Genomic DNA, 17,909 nt, shown 5'->3' on the forward strand with positions numbered 1-17,909 from the left:
GTACCATAAGGGCACGTGAATGTGGTTTTCTCTTGATCTTCGGGTGCTATTGGAATTTGAAAATATCCGGAAAATCCATCTAGAAAACAATAGTAACTATTTCCGGCTAATCTTTCCAACATTTGATCTATGAAAGGTAAGGGAAAGTGATCTTTTCTGGTGGCGTCATTTAATTTTCTATAATCAATACATACACGCCATCCTGTTACAGTCCTAGTAGGAATAAGCTCATTTTTCTCATTTGTAATGACAGTCATGCCACCCTTCTTAGGCACGCATTGAACTGGGCTTACCCATGGACTATCAGAGATTGGATAAATTAAACCTGCATCTAGCAGTTTAATAATCTCTTTCTTAACTACATCTTGCATATTAGGATTTAGTCTTCGTTGGCGTTGCACATACGTTTTATGACCTTCTTCCATAAGGATTTTATGTGTGCAATACGAAGGACTTATTCCTTTAATATCATGAATTTTCCATGCAATGGCTGGTTTATGAGCTTTCAACACAGAAATGAGTTGTGATTTCTCATTTTCAGTAAGAGAAGACGATATTATTACAGGTAATTCAGATTCACCATGTAAATAAGCGTATTCCAAATGGTTTGGAAGTGGCTTTAACTCTAATTTCGGAGGTTCTTCTATCGATGATTTATATCGATATCTGTCTTCTTCTTTTAGCATTTGAATTTCTTCTGTTGTTGGTTCATATCCATTAGCTATAAGTGTAGCTAACATTTCAGCTTCATCAATTGGTTCATTACTTTCTCCTAAAGAACATTCTCCTGTTCCTTGTAATTCTGGAAATTCTTCTAATAATTCTGCATGTGCATCTATAGTTTTAATATAATAACATGTATCATCTGCAGATTGTGGTTGTTGCATGGCTCTATCCACTGAAAAGGTAACACTCTCATCCTCTATACTTAGGGTCAGTTTCTTACCGAACACGTCTATCATTGCTTTAGCCGTGTTTAAGAATGGTCTTCCTAATATGAGAGGAACTTGAGAATCTTCTTCCATGTCCAAAACAACAAAGTCTACTGGAAATACTAAAGTACCAACTTTAACTAGCATGTTCTCCATTATCCCTCTAGGATATTTTATTGATCTATCGGCTAGTTGTATGCTTATTCTGGTTGGTTTCAATTCTCCAAGGTCTAGTTTAGCGTATAGTGAATACGGCATTAGATTTATACTAGCACCTAAATCTGCTAATGCTTCTATTGAACTAAGACTACCCAGAAAACATGGAATTGTGAAACTTCCTGGATCAGATAGTTTTTCTGGTATCTTATTCAACAGTACTGCTGAACAATTAGCATTCATAGTTACAGCCGAGAGTTCTTCCATTTTCTTTCTATTCGTGATTAGATCTTTCAAGAATTTAGCATATCTTGGCATTCCTGAAATCACATCAATGAAAGGAAGATTTACATTTATCTGTTTAAACATATCCAAGAATTTGGATTGCTCGGCTTCAAGTTTTTCTTTCTTCATTTTACTCGGATAAGGAAGAGGTGGTTGGTATGGTTTAACATAAGGTTTATCCTTAACTGTGTTATCTTCATTAACCTTTTCAACTACCGGTTCTTTTTCCTTATCTTGATCAGGTTGTGGTTCTTGTGGAGTAGGAATAGTTTTATCAGCAGTTATAGGTATTTCAGGTGGTTTAAGTGTTGTACCACTTCTTGTGGTAATAGCTTTAGCTGTTTCATTCCGGGGGTTAGCATTTGTATCACTAGGTAAACTTCCCGGTTTTCTTTCACCTATTAACCTTGCTAGGTTACTTACTTCTTGTTCCAGATTTTGAATAGAAGCTTGTTGATTTCTAAATGCTTGAGCATTTTGTTCATTGGTTTGTTTTTGAGATGTGAAAAACTGCGTTTGAGTTTCAACTAGCTTCGTCATCATATCTTCTAAATTCGGCTTTTTATCATCGGTTTGTTGTGGTGGTTTGTTTTGAAAATTCGGTCTTTGCTGATTATAAGTATTATTGGATACTTGTGGATTGCTAGGACCTTGTTGGTTGTTGTATGGAATATTTCGGTTATAATTCTGGTTTTGATTGTAAATCGGTCTTGGCGGTTGATAATTATTCTGATAATTATTTCCAGGCCTTTGGTTTATGTATGAAATATTCTCTCTTTGTTCCATTGTTAATTCAATACTGAGACAATCTTTTGTCAAATGTGGTCCTCCACACTGCTCACAACTAATTCGTATAGCATGAATATCCTTAGTCATCTTTTCCATTCGTCTCTCGAAAGCATCTATCTTTGCGGAAATGGAATCTAAGTCATGGCTAGAATCGGCTCTAGCTGCTTTAGATGATCTAATGATGTCTTTTTCTTGGTGCCACTCATGTGAGTGGGAAGCAGTGTTATCAATAATTTTGTAAGCATCAGTTTCGGTTTTCTTCATAATAGAACCACCAGCTGCTATATCTATGTCTTTCCTTGTAGTGATGTCGCATCCTTGGTAGAATATTTGTACTATTTGACAGGTGTCTAAACCATGTTGCGGACATCCTCTTAATAACTTTCCATATCTTGTCCACGCCTCATATAGAGTTTCATTTGGCTTTTGTGTGAACGTAACAATTTCTGCTTGAAGTCTTACGGCTTTAGATGCAGGAAAAAATTGTTTAAGAAATTTGTCAATTAAAACATCCCATGTATCGATCGCCCCTTCAGGTAACGATTCCAACCAATCTTTGGCTTCTCCCTTTAAAGTCCAGGGAAATAACATGAGATATATCTGTTCATCCTCCACTTCTCGTATTTTAAATAGTGTGCAGATCCTATTAAAGGTACGTAGATGTTCATTTGGATCTTCCTTCGGCGCACCACTAAATTGGCATTGATTAGTCACCATGTGTAGAATTTGTCCTTTGATTTCATAATCTGGCGCATTAATGTCTGGATGAGTAATTGCGTGACCTTGGCCAGTGCGTTTAGCTCTCATTCGGTCTTCCATACTTAAAGGTTCCAGATTCTCCATAATTGAATTTGTTGAATCGGTATCACTAGATGATTCTGATTTAATAGTTCGTTCCTCAACAATCTCTGTTTGAATGATTGGTGGTTCCGGAGGAAAGTTTAGTGGTTCAGGATCTATGAACCGTTCCTGAATATTTTCTGGATTCTCAATTGTGAGGTTTGTTTCAAAAACTGGATTATCGGAAATTTGAACTGAAGTACTTGGTCGACTGGATGACGATTCTAAAGAAAAATCAACGGCGGTTATATTTGTTAAACGATGTCTTGATCTAGTTACAGGTGGTGAACGTACAAAAGGTGGTGAACGTCTTGCTCGGTGCATTCACTGAATATCCTATTAGTTTTAAAAAGGAAAGAAAAATTATAATAAGTTATCCAATCAATAGACTTTTCTGATTTTGCCCACGTTTCGAATAGCCAAAAGATGCAGCAGAGGGGCAGGATTCGTTTGGTCTCAATATAATTGAGGACTGTTTGGCTCCAATAACCCGGTCCACGTACAAATCCAACTATTACTACGAACCAGAAAATTTTGATGTCTATTAATTTAACTACTCAAAATAAATTTTCGTAATTTTAAGAAATTTAGATAAGAAGTAGAAAAAATTCTAAGTCCTAAAACTAGAATAGCGAGAAATAAGAAAGAAAAAGATTGCGCGTCGAAAAATGTCGAAAAAGAAAAAAAATGGTTGAAAAATAAAAGGTGACGGAAAAATAAAAGAAACTTATCAAAACTTAAAAATACTTAACTAATTTAACCTTATTACTACAACTAACTTAAAATTATAATCGCAAATTGAAATTACTAATTGGAATGATAATTGATACATAGTAAAAGGTCTAAAAATATTAAAACTTACAAGAGAAACTAAATCCCAAATGGAAATAACTTAAAAAGAAACTAAAACTTAAAAAGGCGTCGCAAAATTCTAAAGCACCTAATTCTTAGTCTAAAGAAAAAGCACTTAAGGAATACTACGGCAAAGCCTAAAAATCTAGGAGTAAAAATAACTATAGCAAAAACTAAGTTTAAAATTAATTATGAGCTAAAAATACAAAAGTTACGCTACAACGATTAAAAAGGTACAAAATATAAAAATATACAAAAAGTTATAAAAAGTACAATTTTTATAAAAATATTATTTTTATATTATTTATTTAATAAAACTACTGATTTTACAATTTTAATAAAACTAATTAAACAAAATACATAAATATAAAGTAAAAAGTAAAAATAAAACTAAAATTAATAATAATAATAATAATTAAGTAATTAATAATAATAATAAATTAAAACCCGTGATTAGGGTTTTGTCCGTGTGTCAGGAACCCTCCGCGAGTTGCGGCAAAAAGAGAAGAAAACCCCGCGAGTCGCGGGGTTCAGTAATTCAGTTGACAGGTAGTACTTTTTTACGCGTTTTCTTTATTTTTTTTTTTTTTATTTTCTGTTTTTAGTTTAAATAAACGATTTTTAATAAAATTTATATTTTTATAAATTAAAATAAAGATAAAGAAACTTATAAAACTTAAATATTTAACAAAATCCTAAAAATACTTTATATTTTTGTTTTTCTTTTTATATTTTTGAATAATTAAAACGTAATTTTTTACAAAAACGACTTTTAATAAAAGTAGATAAAAATTTTTTTTTTTTTTTATATTAGCGTTGCGCTTCCGGCTTTTAAGATAGTTTCCCCGGCAGCGGCGCCAAAAATACTTGATGTCAAAGCAGGGGGGTATAAAATACTATTAAATTTTAGCAGGAAATACTATTAAATACGATACAATTTTACACAAGATATTTATTTATTTATAGAATGGATATACTTAAACCTTGCTACAACACTTATAGGCAGTGTACCTAATCGTACAGTAGTGTAGTTTTTAGTAAGTCCGGTTCGTTCCACAGGGAAATCTTTAAGCAAAGCTCAACGCTATATTAGTTTACTTTTATAAAAATACAAATATATATATAAGTGATATTATTATTATAAAGGGGGGTTTTTACCGTTTAATGACCGGTTTGTCGATTTTAAAACTTTAGTCGCAGTTAAAACCTAATGTAAAATATAAAATAAATACAAGACTTTAAATTAAAGCGTAAAGTAAATAACGATAATGAAATTGCGAATAATAAAAATGCGATAAAAATTAAATTGCGATAATTAAAAAGTACGATAATTAAAAGTGCGATAAAATAACAATAAATAAAAGTGCGATAATTAGAAGTGCAATTAAATATAAAATAAAGGAAATAAAATATGATATAAAAGAATTATGCTTATTTAAACTTCCGTAATCATGATGTTTGACGTGTTGATTTTAGTTTTATGCCCATGGGTTAATTGTCCTTTGTCCTGGATTATTCAATATGTCCGTCTGGTTTTTGTCCATAACAGTCCATCAGTCATAAATATAAATTGCAAGTGTCCTTGTCAAATTATTATTATACCCGAAGATAAATATTCCAACTAATTGGGGATTCGAATTGTAACAAGGTTTTAATACTTTGTTTAATGAATACACCAGGTTATCGACTGCGTGTAAACCAAGGTTTTACTACTTTGTTAACAATTACACCAATTACCCTTGAATGTAATTTCACCCCTGTTTTAATTATTCTAGTGGCTATTAATCCATTCCCGTGTCCGGTTAAATGAACGATTATTCGTACATATAAATACCCCGCCCATCGTGTCCGATCGAGTGTATATGGTAATTTATAGGGACGCCCAATTGTAAATCTTTATATTAACATTAACAAACTTTCATTTAGTTAAACAAATATAAAGCCCATTAATAGCCCATAGTCTAGTTTCCACAAGTGTCGTTCTTTTGTCCAAACCCCAATTATGGTACAAAGCCCAATTACCCAATTTTAGTAATTAGTCCAACATCATGATTACTTCGTTTTAAACAAGCATAATAATAACTTAGCTACGAGACATTAATGTAAAAAGGTTGAACATAACTTACAATGATTAAAAATAGCGTAGCGTTACACGGACAGAATTTCGACTTACACCCTTACAACATTCGCTAACATACCCTTATTATTAGAATTATAATTAAAATTAAAATATAAATTATAAATATAAATATATTACGTATATATTGAGAGAGATTGAGAAAATAATGTGTAAAATTCGATCAGAATTCGGTTGGCTTTATAGCCAGAAATGATTTTTGGGGCTCCGCGACTCGCGGCCAAATAGCCTTCAAACTCCGCGAGTCGCGGAGAGGTATTTTCACTTTACACCCTTGGAGTTTCTGGCTGCCGATAGTTTTTAATATATATATATAATATATATATAATTAATATAATTAATTATATATTATATTATATTTATATACATAGTTAACTTGTAATTTTTAGTCCGTTGCGTCGAGCGTTAAGAGTTGACTCTAGTCCCGGTTCCGGATTTTCGAACGTCCTCGCGTATAATTTAATATCTTGTACTTTGCGTTTTGAATCTTGTACTCTTTGTGATTTCGAGGCGTTTCTTATCAATAATTGGAACTTTTTTGATTGTCTTTTGTTCTTTTGAGCTTTTTGGTCGTTTGCGTCTTCAAATCGTCGAATCTGTCTTTTGTCTTCACCTTTTATTATTTAAACGAATATCACTTGTAAATAGAACAATCGCAACTAAAAGCTTGTCTTTCTTGAGGAATAATGAAATGAAATATATGTTCGTTTTTAGCATTATCAAATATCTCGCCGCTGATCATCTTTCTCGTCTGGAAAATCCTGAATTAGAAGTTCTAAATGAATCGGCCATACAAGACAACTTTCCTGATGAATATCTATTGAAGATAGATTATAAAGAAATCCCATGGTTTGCGGACTATGCAAACTACTTAGTTTGTGGATTCCTTGAAAAAGGATTATCATACCAAAGACGAAAGAAATTCTTCAGTGATATAAAACACTATTTCTGGGAAGATCCACATTTGTTTAAAAGTTGTCCCGATGGAATAATACGCCGATGTGTATTTGGAGATGAAGCTAGTAAAATTTTAAACCATTGTCACACAGGACCAACAGGAGGGCATTATGGGCCTCAACTAACAGCAAGAAAAGTTTATGAAGCTGGATTCTATTGGCCTACAATTTACAAAGACGCACACCTTCTTTGCAAATCCTGTGATGCATGTCAAAGGGCCGGAAAAATAAGTCAACGTGATGAAATGCCACAAAATGTCATCCAAGTATGTGAAGTATTTGACATTTGGGGTATTGACTTTATGGGTCCATTTCCAAAATCTCATAATAATCTATATATACTCGTAGCCATTGATTATGTATCTAAATGGGCGGAAGCACAAGCTCTCCCAACTAACGATGCACGAGTTGTAGTCAACTTTTTAAAACGTCTTTTTGCAAGGTTTGGAACACCGAAAGCTTTAATAAGTGATCGGGGTACTCATTTCTGTAATAATCAACTTGAGAAAGTTCTTAAAAGATATGGAGTAACTCATAAAATCTCCACCGCATATCATCCACAAACAAGTGGACAAGTTGAAAATACCAACCGAGCTTTAAAACGTATTCTAGAGAAAACCGTAGGATCAAATTCGAAGGAATGGTCCATTAAATTGGAGGATGCACTCTGGGCTTTTAGAACAGCCTACAAAACTCCAATTGGAACCACACCTTTTAGACTTGTTTATGGAAAAGCGTGTCATCTTCCAGTAGAAATTGAACACAAAGCATTTTGGGCTTTGAAGACATGTAATCTTGATTTACATGAAGCTGGACGTCTACGATTAAGTCAACTAAACGAATTAGAAGAATTAAGACATGAAGCATACGAAAATTCGTTAATCTATAAAGAAAGAACGAAGAAATGGCATGATAAAAGAATCAGAAGTTCAAAAGAATTTAAAGAAGGAGATAGAGTTCTTCTTTTCAATTCACGATTCAAGCTATTTCCTGGAAAATTAAAATCAAGATGGTCTGGACCATTCATAGTCAAAAGAGTTTTCCCATACGGAACGATAGAATTAATAAATTCAAATGGGATTGAATTTAAAGTTAATGGTCACAGAGTTAAACATTACATACATGGTCCGATGGAAGTCGACAACGAAGTTAATCACAATTTCGACACCACAGCTAACTAAGTGTGGGGAGAATCAAGTCTTTAAAAGATAATATGTATTTCTGTTAGAGTTAGATTGTCTGTTTTCGTGTAGTTCTCGAAAATGGAACACGTATGGTCTTTCCCTAGCAGACCCTAAAGAACTAGTCTTCTCCCCCCATTCTGAATTTTTATTTTTTTAGGTTTTTACGAAATGAAGACTGCCTGTGAATTAAACCATGGTCTAATGCTACACGCTTTGATCACTAAAAGAAATAATGACATACTACCGAGTGAAATAGTATCAGTAATCAGAGAAAGAATGGACGGAGTTAGAAAAGGATCCAGATGCGAAGATAATAAGTTACAATTTGGTAAAGGAAAATCAAAATCCGCAGCGAAAAGAAGAGCACGACACCTAGAAAAATGTCACAAATGCGGAAAATGGTCACATGGAGGTAAATGTTCAAATAATCAAACCTATTCAAATACCGAATTTGTTACTTTATGCAGAGACGGACCGTTCATATGTTTAGAAGAAAAGACAATGAATGCTCGAGGTTACGCCTATGCAGCCATGGAAAACCAATTAAACCGACTATCTTATGAATATAATAGATCATATAACTAAGAAATCTATTTCACAGGTATGTCTGTACAGTTTTTATTTTTATTTTTATTTTTAACCTTTTGATAATAAACGCTAATTTGTTCGCTAAAAAGTATTAAATTGGTATTAAATAAAATTAGGTTTGGCGACCGAAATTATTGATATCGTTCAAAAATTTATTACATCACTGCGAAATTTAACGTTTATTCTTAAGGTATAAATATCTTTAATCAATCAACCCAAAATATTTCAAAAATTCGTCATGAGTTAAATTAGGTCTTGGAACCGAAATTACTTTACCGAAAAGAGGGGCGCATATTTTTGATAATATTTGATTGATTAAAGTGGGATAAAAAGACAAAAAGATTTTTAATTTTATTTTTACCATGTTTTTAATCTTAAATTTTAAATCTTAAATTAATATTGTAAACTTTGTAAAAACAATATATTTAAAATTGTAAATATTTGAAAAATTAATATAAGTTTGATATGAATTTATGAATTTTTAAATTAAGTTTGGTGTGAATTTTTAATTTTTAAAATATGAATTTTAATTTTATGCATTTCAAATTTTAAGTTTGGTGTGAATTTTTAATTTTTAATTTTTTTAATTTTGAATTTTATATTTAAGTTGTGTGAATTTAAAAACAAAAATTTACTTTATCTCATTAAGTTAAAAATATGATTTTTAAAATTCGTCGTAAGTTGAAGACTAGGTCTTTGAACCGAAATTGCTTTACCCGAGGAAGGGACGAGAACTTTTATTATCATTATTTTTAATCTTATTGATTTAAAGTATGCCAAAAACATTAAAAAACCCAAAAATCTTAGCTTTTAAAACAATCGCTACAAAAAGACAAATTTTAAAATTTTGTCGAGGGACGGACTAGGACATCGATCCGAAACGACCTCGTCCTAAATAACAAGGGAAACAAAATTTTAAAATTAATTTCTTAATTGTTTTATAAGTTAAAGATTATAAAAAAAAAAAAAAAAAAAAAAAAAAAAAAAAAGTAACTCCGCGACACGCGGAGTTTTGAGTGAAAACCTCCGCGACTCGCGGAGGGACAAAATTACAGAAAAAAAATATAACCAGCTGCTCGATCAGTCACTCTCCCACACACAAACACACTGCATAAACACCCGAAAAAGAACCCGAAATACTGCGAATTTCACCCCCAAAAATCTCAATTTTTAACCATTAATCACCAAATTTTTTGCTACAATCATGTTGAGAAGGATGATATCTAGGAACTACTCAAGAAAACAGGTACAATTACACCCCAAATCACCTTTAAATCCGAATTTTAGTGTGTTCTTGAGCATATTTTCATAATTTGAATTTTGTTAATTTTTAGTGTAATTAGTGTTAAATTGTTAGTATATTATGCATGTATAACCTAGATTGATGCTTGTTAACATGATTTGAAGCCAAAAACTTCAAAATCTTTAGAATCTAGGGTTTGTGTTCTTGAGCAATTTGGGGCTTTTTGATATAAACAGGTTATGGCCGATTTTTGTCATGAATTGTTGCTAAATTGAGTAGTGTAACATGTCTAGGTAGTTAAATGATCCAAACTTTGAGCCTAAACATGATTTTGAGAATTAAAGTGGACTTTTTCAAGTCCAAAATTCATGAACTTGATTTTTGAAAGATAATGCCATTTGAGACTTGTTTATTTGCTAGTAATGATTATTTTGACATGTTATTTAAGATAAATGCTTATGAACTTGGCGAAAATTTTCGTATATGCTTATTTGAAAAAGTGTAGATTTGATAAAAATGTGAAAATAAGCTTAAGTTTGATATAAATTGATAATGTCATTGTAATTATTTTGATTGATGATTTTGCTGACACTAATGCATATTTGGATGCACAAAATTTGTGTTTGATGTGTTTTGCAGAATGAAAGGGGTGAATCTTCATCCCAAGCCCGCCATGCTCCTGCTGAGAACTTGGAACAACAGGAGGTAGATAACTACTACAAGCAGGATGTACCTCATCCAGTCATGACCTTTTCAGATATGCACTTGGAACAGTTGCACCCGAACCTGCGATTTGACAGACTTTGGATAGATTATCCAAAATATCAACGGGGTTTGCATACTCTTCACTCTAAGGTTGTTGAGGTACCGAGGGTCATAGAATGGGGACCCTTGGAAGCTGTAGAATTGGCCGGGCCAATTAGGGAATTACTGGTACAGAGGTATGGTAATTCTTATTTTAATGACTGGATATGTTTATTCACCATACGCAGACCTGTATATAAAGTATGGTGTGAAGAGTTGTTATGTAGTATAGAGTTGAATGATCGGGTAGCTAGTTTAACCGATCGTTCTTTTATTAGATTTTTGTTAGGCGGTTCGATGCGCCACATGTCTTTACTGGACATGGCTCAGGCTTTACGTATATATACGCCTGAGGAATTAGCGTCTGCCGATTGTAGAGGATTGATACTAAACGGTAGGAAAATAGATGAAAATTTTGATACACACGGTGTGTGGAGTCAAATGACAAGCCACCACCGTTTTAAAGGGGGAAACTACTCTTATTTGGATATAGATAGAGCCGAATTAAGAGTAATACATAGGTTTTTAGCTAACTCGATTACACAAAGGGGTAAAAACAAAGAAAAGGTAAATGAACAAGATTTGTTTTACCATATGTGTATTCGAGACCCACACAGCGCTGTAAGTATACCATATTGTGTGGGTTATTATTTATCAGCTATGGTTCGAGGGATGCGTCCACATAGCATAATAGGAGGTGGTATTTTTATTACTTTGATTGGTGAATATCTCGGTGTGGATATAAGTCGGGGGGGATTATTAGTAGAAGAGCCGGAACCCCACGACACTATAGGTTTAAATGTATACCATGGTGCGAAAGTGTTGAAGCGGCGAAATAACGCCGCAGTACGATACAATGGTAGACATCCACAGGTAGAGAGAAACCAGGAACAAGGTAATGTAGGAGGGGGGAACCAGATGCAAGAAATGCAAAGGTTTATAGCTTCTCAGGAATACGAAAATGCTAGACAGAGAGCATTTGAAGATTGGCAAGTTCATCAGAACCAGATCATAGCGCATTGCCAACACATAGGTAGAAACTATATTCCTACACCGAAACCCGTCTTCCCTCCTTGGTCGATAGAGATGCAGCCACCATATCCTACGTATGACCCTGCCGAGGCATTCTATAGCACTTATGGTTATGCGTGGAACCCCTATTGGTACCAATATCATCCTTAGTTTACTTATTTTTATTTTTATTTTGTAATTTGTAATTATTGATATGTTTAATATTTTTTGTTAATATTGTAATCATTTTTATATTTATCTAACTTTTATTCTTAGATTTTAATAATTTTTGAATGTGGGGTAATATACCAAACTTCAAAAATATGTATATATGTTTGCAGTTTATCTTATGTACACAACAGGGTAAAACAACGCATTTTCAAAGACTGGCATTAAGTTCAGCAAAAGCAAGTAATTTTGACGACAATGATGCAAAATACATGTGAAATAACAACAAGACGGAATGAACAAATGACGTGCACCATTTATCATTCAGCAAACAAACGCCAATATATTTGGAAACTTTGGTAAAAATTTAATCATTTTCACACAAATCACCCTCAATAATTTAAATTGTTACTGATTTCTTGCAAATGAGGGCATTGCAAGATCTTAAGTGTGGGAAGGGGTTAAATTCTTTCGGATTTTAAAAATTTTTTATATTAAACACTTGGTTACCATTAAAAATACTAGTAAAGCAGTAGTTGTATTAGAATCTAGTGCTCTCTGATAAAAAAGAACAGCCCTAGTCTTATATACTGACTACCCAATTCTAGTAAAATTTTTCAAAATTTTCAATTAAATGAATTAAAATCATGTTTATACATATTTATGAACGATAAAACTAGGTTTCAAACACCGAAATTATTGTTACCTCGGAAAGGACATAAATTGAGAAACAAACTAAAATGTTAAAATTCATTTAAAATGGAATAGAGGACGATAAAAAGAAAAATAAAAAGCCAAGTGTGGGAAAATTTACCAAATTATTTTAAACATATGTCACAAATATCTGTAACAAATAACTGAAAATACTTTTGCTTTGGACTAAACTAAACTGTTTTACCCGATGAAAGAAAAGAAGAGATGGATCTACACGATGAATCAATTCCATCATTAAAAGGAAGTAAAGTCTTCCGAAAAAGACACGCGCTTCTTGATTTAGGTCATGAAGTTGTCGTCCAGACCAGCTGTAGGTTGACGAAAAATCTAGAAAAGTCATCACTAAAATCAGCAGGAAATCCACGGACCTCAGCATTAAACAGGGTCGCCAAGTGGTCAGATTTATCCTAACCATGAGAAGGATTTATCTCGTACAATGGGGAGGCACCATGCAAAATTAGCTGGATAAGACTAATGAATCAGATCCCCAGAAAGGATAATCTCCTTAAAGATTAAAAATCAGCTTTTAAGACTGATATTACTCAATCCTAGAGATTGACCTTAAAGATTGAGAATTACAAACTCATGGAATTCAATGATATCTAAACTCGAGCTTGAACGAGAAAATATTTTGATCAAAATTATAAACCGATTTGTTTTCTGAAAACCCTATTTTCAATGCGTTCATTACCATTGAACGTAAAATCCTAGGAATTCACCTGGAATTCATTAGGTCACCTGAACCAAATCGGGTGTCAACCGTAAGAACGGTGGTTGCATAGCATGGTCAAAGACAGGACCTTGTGCCAGACCGAAAAATTATAAGGGTGAGCTTTACTATTGCTCCTACCAAGGATAGTAATTGCGTCCGACACGTTATAGACCATAATCAAAAGCATGTCACGGGACATTGCCTTAACAGTTGCTTGTTCAACGCTTTCCTTTACAACCGGACGGTAGTTTGCCGAAAGGTAATATACGGAACAAGTAAACTGGACGTGTTGCTTTCCAAATACAAGGTTAGCAAGTGGGTGACACAAAACCGCAAGTTTTGAGCTAAAATTTTCAAATCTGAAACCCACCAAACCCACAAAAATATTTTGCAAACACCGGTAAAGGGTTATTCCGGAAAATTTATCTAGGGTAAAAACTAGATTTAATTTTCAAAAGATCAAATGTTTTCATAAAGATCCAATTTCCTTAATGGATCTAAATTTTTATAGTCATGTGGGACTGTAAACCATATCGTTACTACCATTGTTTATACCGCCGTATAGAAATCACTGATGTACAAAGTGTGAAGAATAAAGAAGTGATTCTAGTATTTCAAGACAATATTGCTTGAGGACAAGCAACGCTCAAGTGTGGGAATATTTGATAATGCTAAAAACGAACATATATTTCATAGCATTATTCCTCAAGAAAGACAAGCTTTTAGTTGCAATTGTTCTATTTACAAGTGATATTCGTTTAAATAATAAAAGGTGAAGACAAAAGACAGATTCGACGAATTGAAGACGCAAACGACCAAAAAGCTCAAAAGAACAAAAGACAATCAAAAAGGTTCCAATTATTGATAAGAAACGTCTCAAATTCACAAGAGTACAAGATTCAAAACGCAAAGTACAAGATATTAAATTGTACGCGAGGACGTTCGAAAATCCGGAACCGGGACTAGAGTCAACTCTTAACGCTCGACGCAACGGACTAAAAATTACAAGTTAACTATGTATATAAATATAATATAATATATAATTAATTATATTAATTATATATATATTATATATATATATTAAAAACTGTCGGCAGCCAGAAACTCCAAGGGAGTAAATTGAAAATACCTCTCCGCGACTCGCGGAGTTTGAAGGCCTTTTTGCCGCGAGTCGCGGAGCCCCAAAATTCATTTCTGGCTATAAAGCCAACCGAATTCTGATCGAATTTAACATCTTTTTTTTTTTCTCTTCCTCTTCAACGTAATATATTTATATTTATAATTTATATTTTAATTTTAATTATAATTCTAATAATAAGGGTATGTTAGCGAATGTTGTAAGGGTGTAAGTCGAAATTCTGTCCGTGTAACGCTACGCTATTTTTAATCATTGTAAGTTATGTTCAACCTTTTTATATTAATGTCTCGTAGCTAAGTTATTATTATGCTTATTTAAAACGAAGTAATCATGATGTTGGGCTAATTACTAAAATTGGGTAATTGGGCTTTGTACCATAATTGGGGTTTGGACAAAAGAACGACACTTGTGGAAACTAGGCTATGGGCTATTAATGGGCTTTATATTTGTTTAACTAAATGAAAGTTTGTTAATGTTAATATAAAGATTTACAATTGGGCGTCCCTATAAATTACCATATACACTCGATCGGACACGATGGGCGGGGTATTTATATGTACGAATAATCGTTCATTTAACCGGACACGGGAATGGATTAATAGCCACTAGAATAATTAAAACAGGGGTGAAATTACATTCAAGGGTAATTGGTGTAATTGTTAACAAAGTAGTAAAACCTTGGTTTACACGCAGTCGATAACCTGGTGTATTCATTAAACAAAGTATTAAAACCTTGTTACAATTCGAATCCCCAATTAGTTGGAATATTTATCTTCGGGTATAATAATAATTTGACAAGGACACTTGCAATTTATATTTATGACTGATGGACTGTTATGGACAAAAACCAGACGGACATATTGAATAATCCAGGACAAAGGACAATTAACCCATGGGCATAAAACTAAAATCAACACGTCAAACATCATGATTACGGAAGTTTAAATAAGCATAATTCTTTTATTTCATATTTAATTTCCTTTATTCTATATTTAATTGCACTTCTAATTATCGCACTTTTATTTATTGTTATTTTATTTAATTGCACTTTTAATTATCGTACTTTTAATTATCGCAAGTTTATTTTATCGCATTTTTTATTATTCGCAATTTTATTATCGTTATTTACTTTACGCTTTAATTTAAGTCTTGTATTTTATATTTTACATTAGGTTTTAACTGCGACTAAAGTTTTAAAATCGACAAACCGGTCATTAAACGGTAAAAACCCCCCTTTTATAATAATAATATCACTTATATATATATTTGTATTTTTATAAAAAGTAAACTAATATAGCGTTGAGCTTTGCTTAAAGATCTCCCTGTGGAACGAACCGGACTTACTAAAAACTACACTACTGTACGATTAGGTACACTGCCTATAAGTGTTGTAGCAAGGTTTAAGTATATCCATTCTATAAATAAATAAATATCTTGTGTAAAATTGTATCGTATTTAATAGTATTTTCTGCGTAAAATATAAGCTATTTTATATACACCTCGCGAAACATCACATGGCGAATTAAAGGAAGAAGTCTATATGGAAGCACCTCCGGGATTTACTGACAACTTCAAAAACAGGGAAGTTTGTCGACTTAAAAAGGCTTTATATGGGTTAAAACAATCCCCACGGGCTTGGTTTGAGAGATTCACTTTATTTATGAAAAAATATGATTTCAAACAAAGTAACTCAGATCATACTCTCTTTTTTAAACGAAAAGGAAATGTAATTACATGCTTAATCATTTATGTTGATGATATGATAATAACAGAAAATGATAAAGAGGAAATTTCTAACTTAAAAATAAACTTATTTAAAGAATTTGAAATGAAAGACTTGGGCAGACTTAAATATTTTTTGGGGATTGAGGTTTTACGATCCCAACAGGGAATATTTATCTGTCAAAAGAAGTATGTTCTTGATTTTCTTGCAGAAACAGGTATGATTGATTGCAAACCAGCTGATACTCCAATGATTCCAAACCAGAAGCTATATATGGAAGATGAAGCTGATCTTGTTGATAAAGGGAAATACCAAAGGATGGTTGGAAAACTCATCTATCTTGCTCATACTCGACCAGATATAGCACATGCAGTTGGAGTTGTAAGTCAATTCATGCATCAACCACAGGTTCACCATATGGAAGCTGTAATCAGAATCATCAGATATTTAAAGAAGACAGCCGATCATGGAGTTGTTTTTAAAAGACATGGACACCTAAAGACTCAGATATATACAGATGCAAGCTGGGCTGGAGAAAAAGGGGATAGAAGATCTACATCTGGATTCTTCACTCTTGTCGGAGGAAATCTAGTTGCATGAAAAAGTAAGAAACAAAAGGTTGTATCACTCTCAAGTGCCGAGTCAGAATTTAGAGGAATAGCAAAAGGAGTAGTTGAAGCCTTGTGGATCAAGAAGTTGTTGACAGAGATTGGCTTTCCACCAGAAGAAGCTATCCAAATTATCTGCGATAATGAAGCAGCTATCGCCATCTCAGAAAATCCAGTTCAACATGATCGAACAAAACATGTTGAAGTGGATAGACACTTCATCAGAGAAAAGTTGGATGCAGAAATAATTTCTTTACCATATATAAGATCAGAAGACCAATTGGCCGACATTCTCACCAAATCAGTCAATGGAAGACTCTTCAGCGAAGTTCTTGGCAAGTTGAATATTGGAAACCCCACTATTCAACTTGAGGGGAGTGTTGAAATAAAAGGATCAGAACCGTTTTCAGCTCATCATTTCCTGTAAAGAGTTTACCAGTGTTGACCAGAGTTGACCAAGAGAAGCCTAACGGCTATTTCACTTTTTTAGTCAAAAGTATATTCCTTAAAAGTAACAAAGCCCCATTCCAATAAAGGAATTAGCTGTTACATGGTTTGTCTTATAAATAGCCTAGTTCCTCATTGTAAAGAATAAATTCAGCTTGTATAAAATTTATTATCAATACAAACGATCAATTTCTTACAAAGAATCACCTTATGCTTGTTTCTTTCGAAGCTTAAAAGACATCTCACGCTTAGAGACCTATAAGATAGTACTTAAAACAGCTCCTTCTCAAGATCAAAGGGTTTATAACAAGCCTGAGGTATCACAAATAGCCGCACTTTGGGTTGACGGTGACGGGAACGTTGAAAATACTCATAGAAATATTGAGGTGAAAACACATAGCAACCAATCCAGAAAGATTGACTATTATTACGGTTGTTATGATCCGTTGCGGTACCCTTTGATGTTCCCATTTGGAGAGCTTGGCTGGCAACAAGGGATTCTTAAAAGAGGTGAAACACAAAAGAGACGAAGCGGTAAACCAGATACAACTGCAGCCTGCCTAATTATTTGTCCTCAGAATGCTGAAAATGCTGAAAACTTGTTGTGCATGGAGGAAGACGG

The 17,909-nt window shown here is 33.2% G+C and overlaps 1 protein-coding gene across 2 annotated transcripts in view; it reads left to right on the forward strand.

The window, feature by feature from the left end:
- Positions 1-17,909, forward strand: part of LOC139899251 (uncharacterized) — a 41,919-nt gene that overhangs the window by 22,453 nt on the left and 1,557 nt on the right. For both annotated transcript variants that reach the window (XM_071882068.1, XM_071882067.1), the window contains one exon: positions 17,495-17,908. In XM_071882068.1, the coding sequence (XP_071738169.1) occupies positions 17,495-17,908 (414 nt within the window). The remainder of the gene's footprint in view (positions 1-17,494; position 17,909) is intronic.

Source organism: Rutidosis leptorrhynchoides, chromosome 3 (assembly GCF_046630445.1).
Source record: "Rutidosis leptorrhynchoides isolate AG116_Rl617_1_P2 chromosome 3, CSIRO_AGI_Rlap_v1, whole genome shotgun sequence".
Classification (NCBI taxonomy): Eukaryota; Viridiplantae; Streptophyta; class Magnoliopsida; order Asterales; family Asteraceae; genus Rutidosis; species Rutidosis leptorrhynchoides.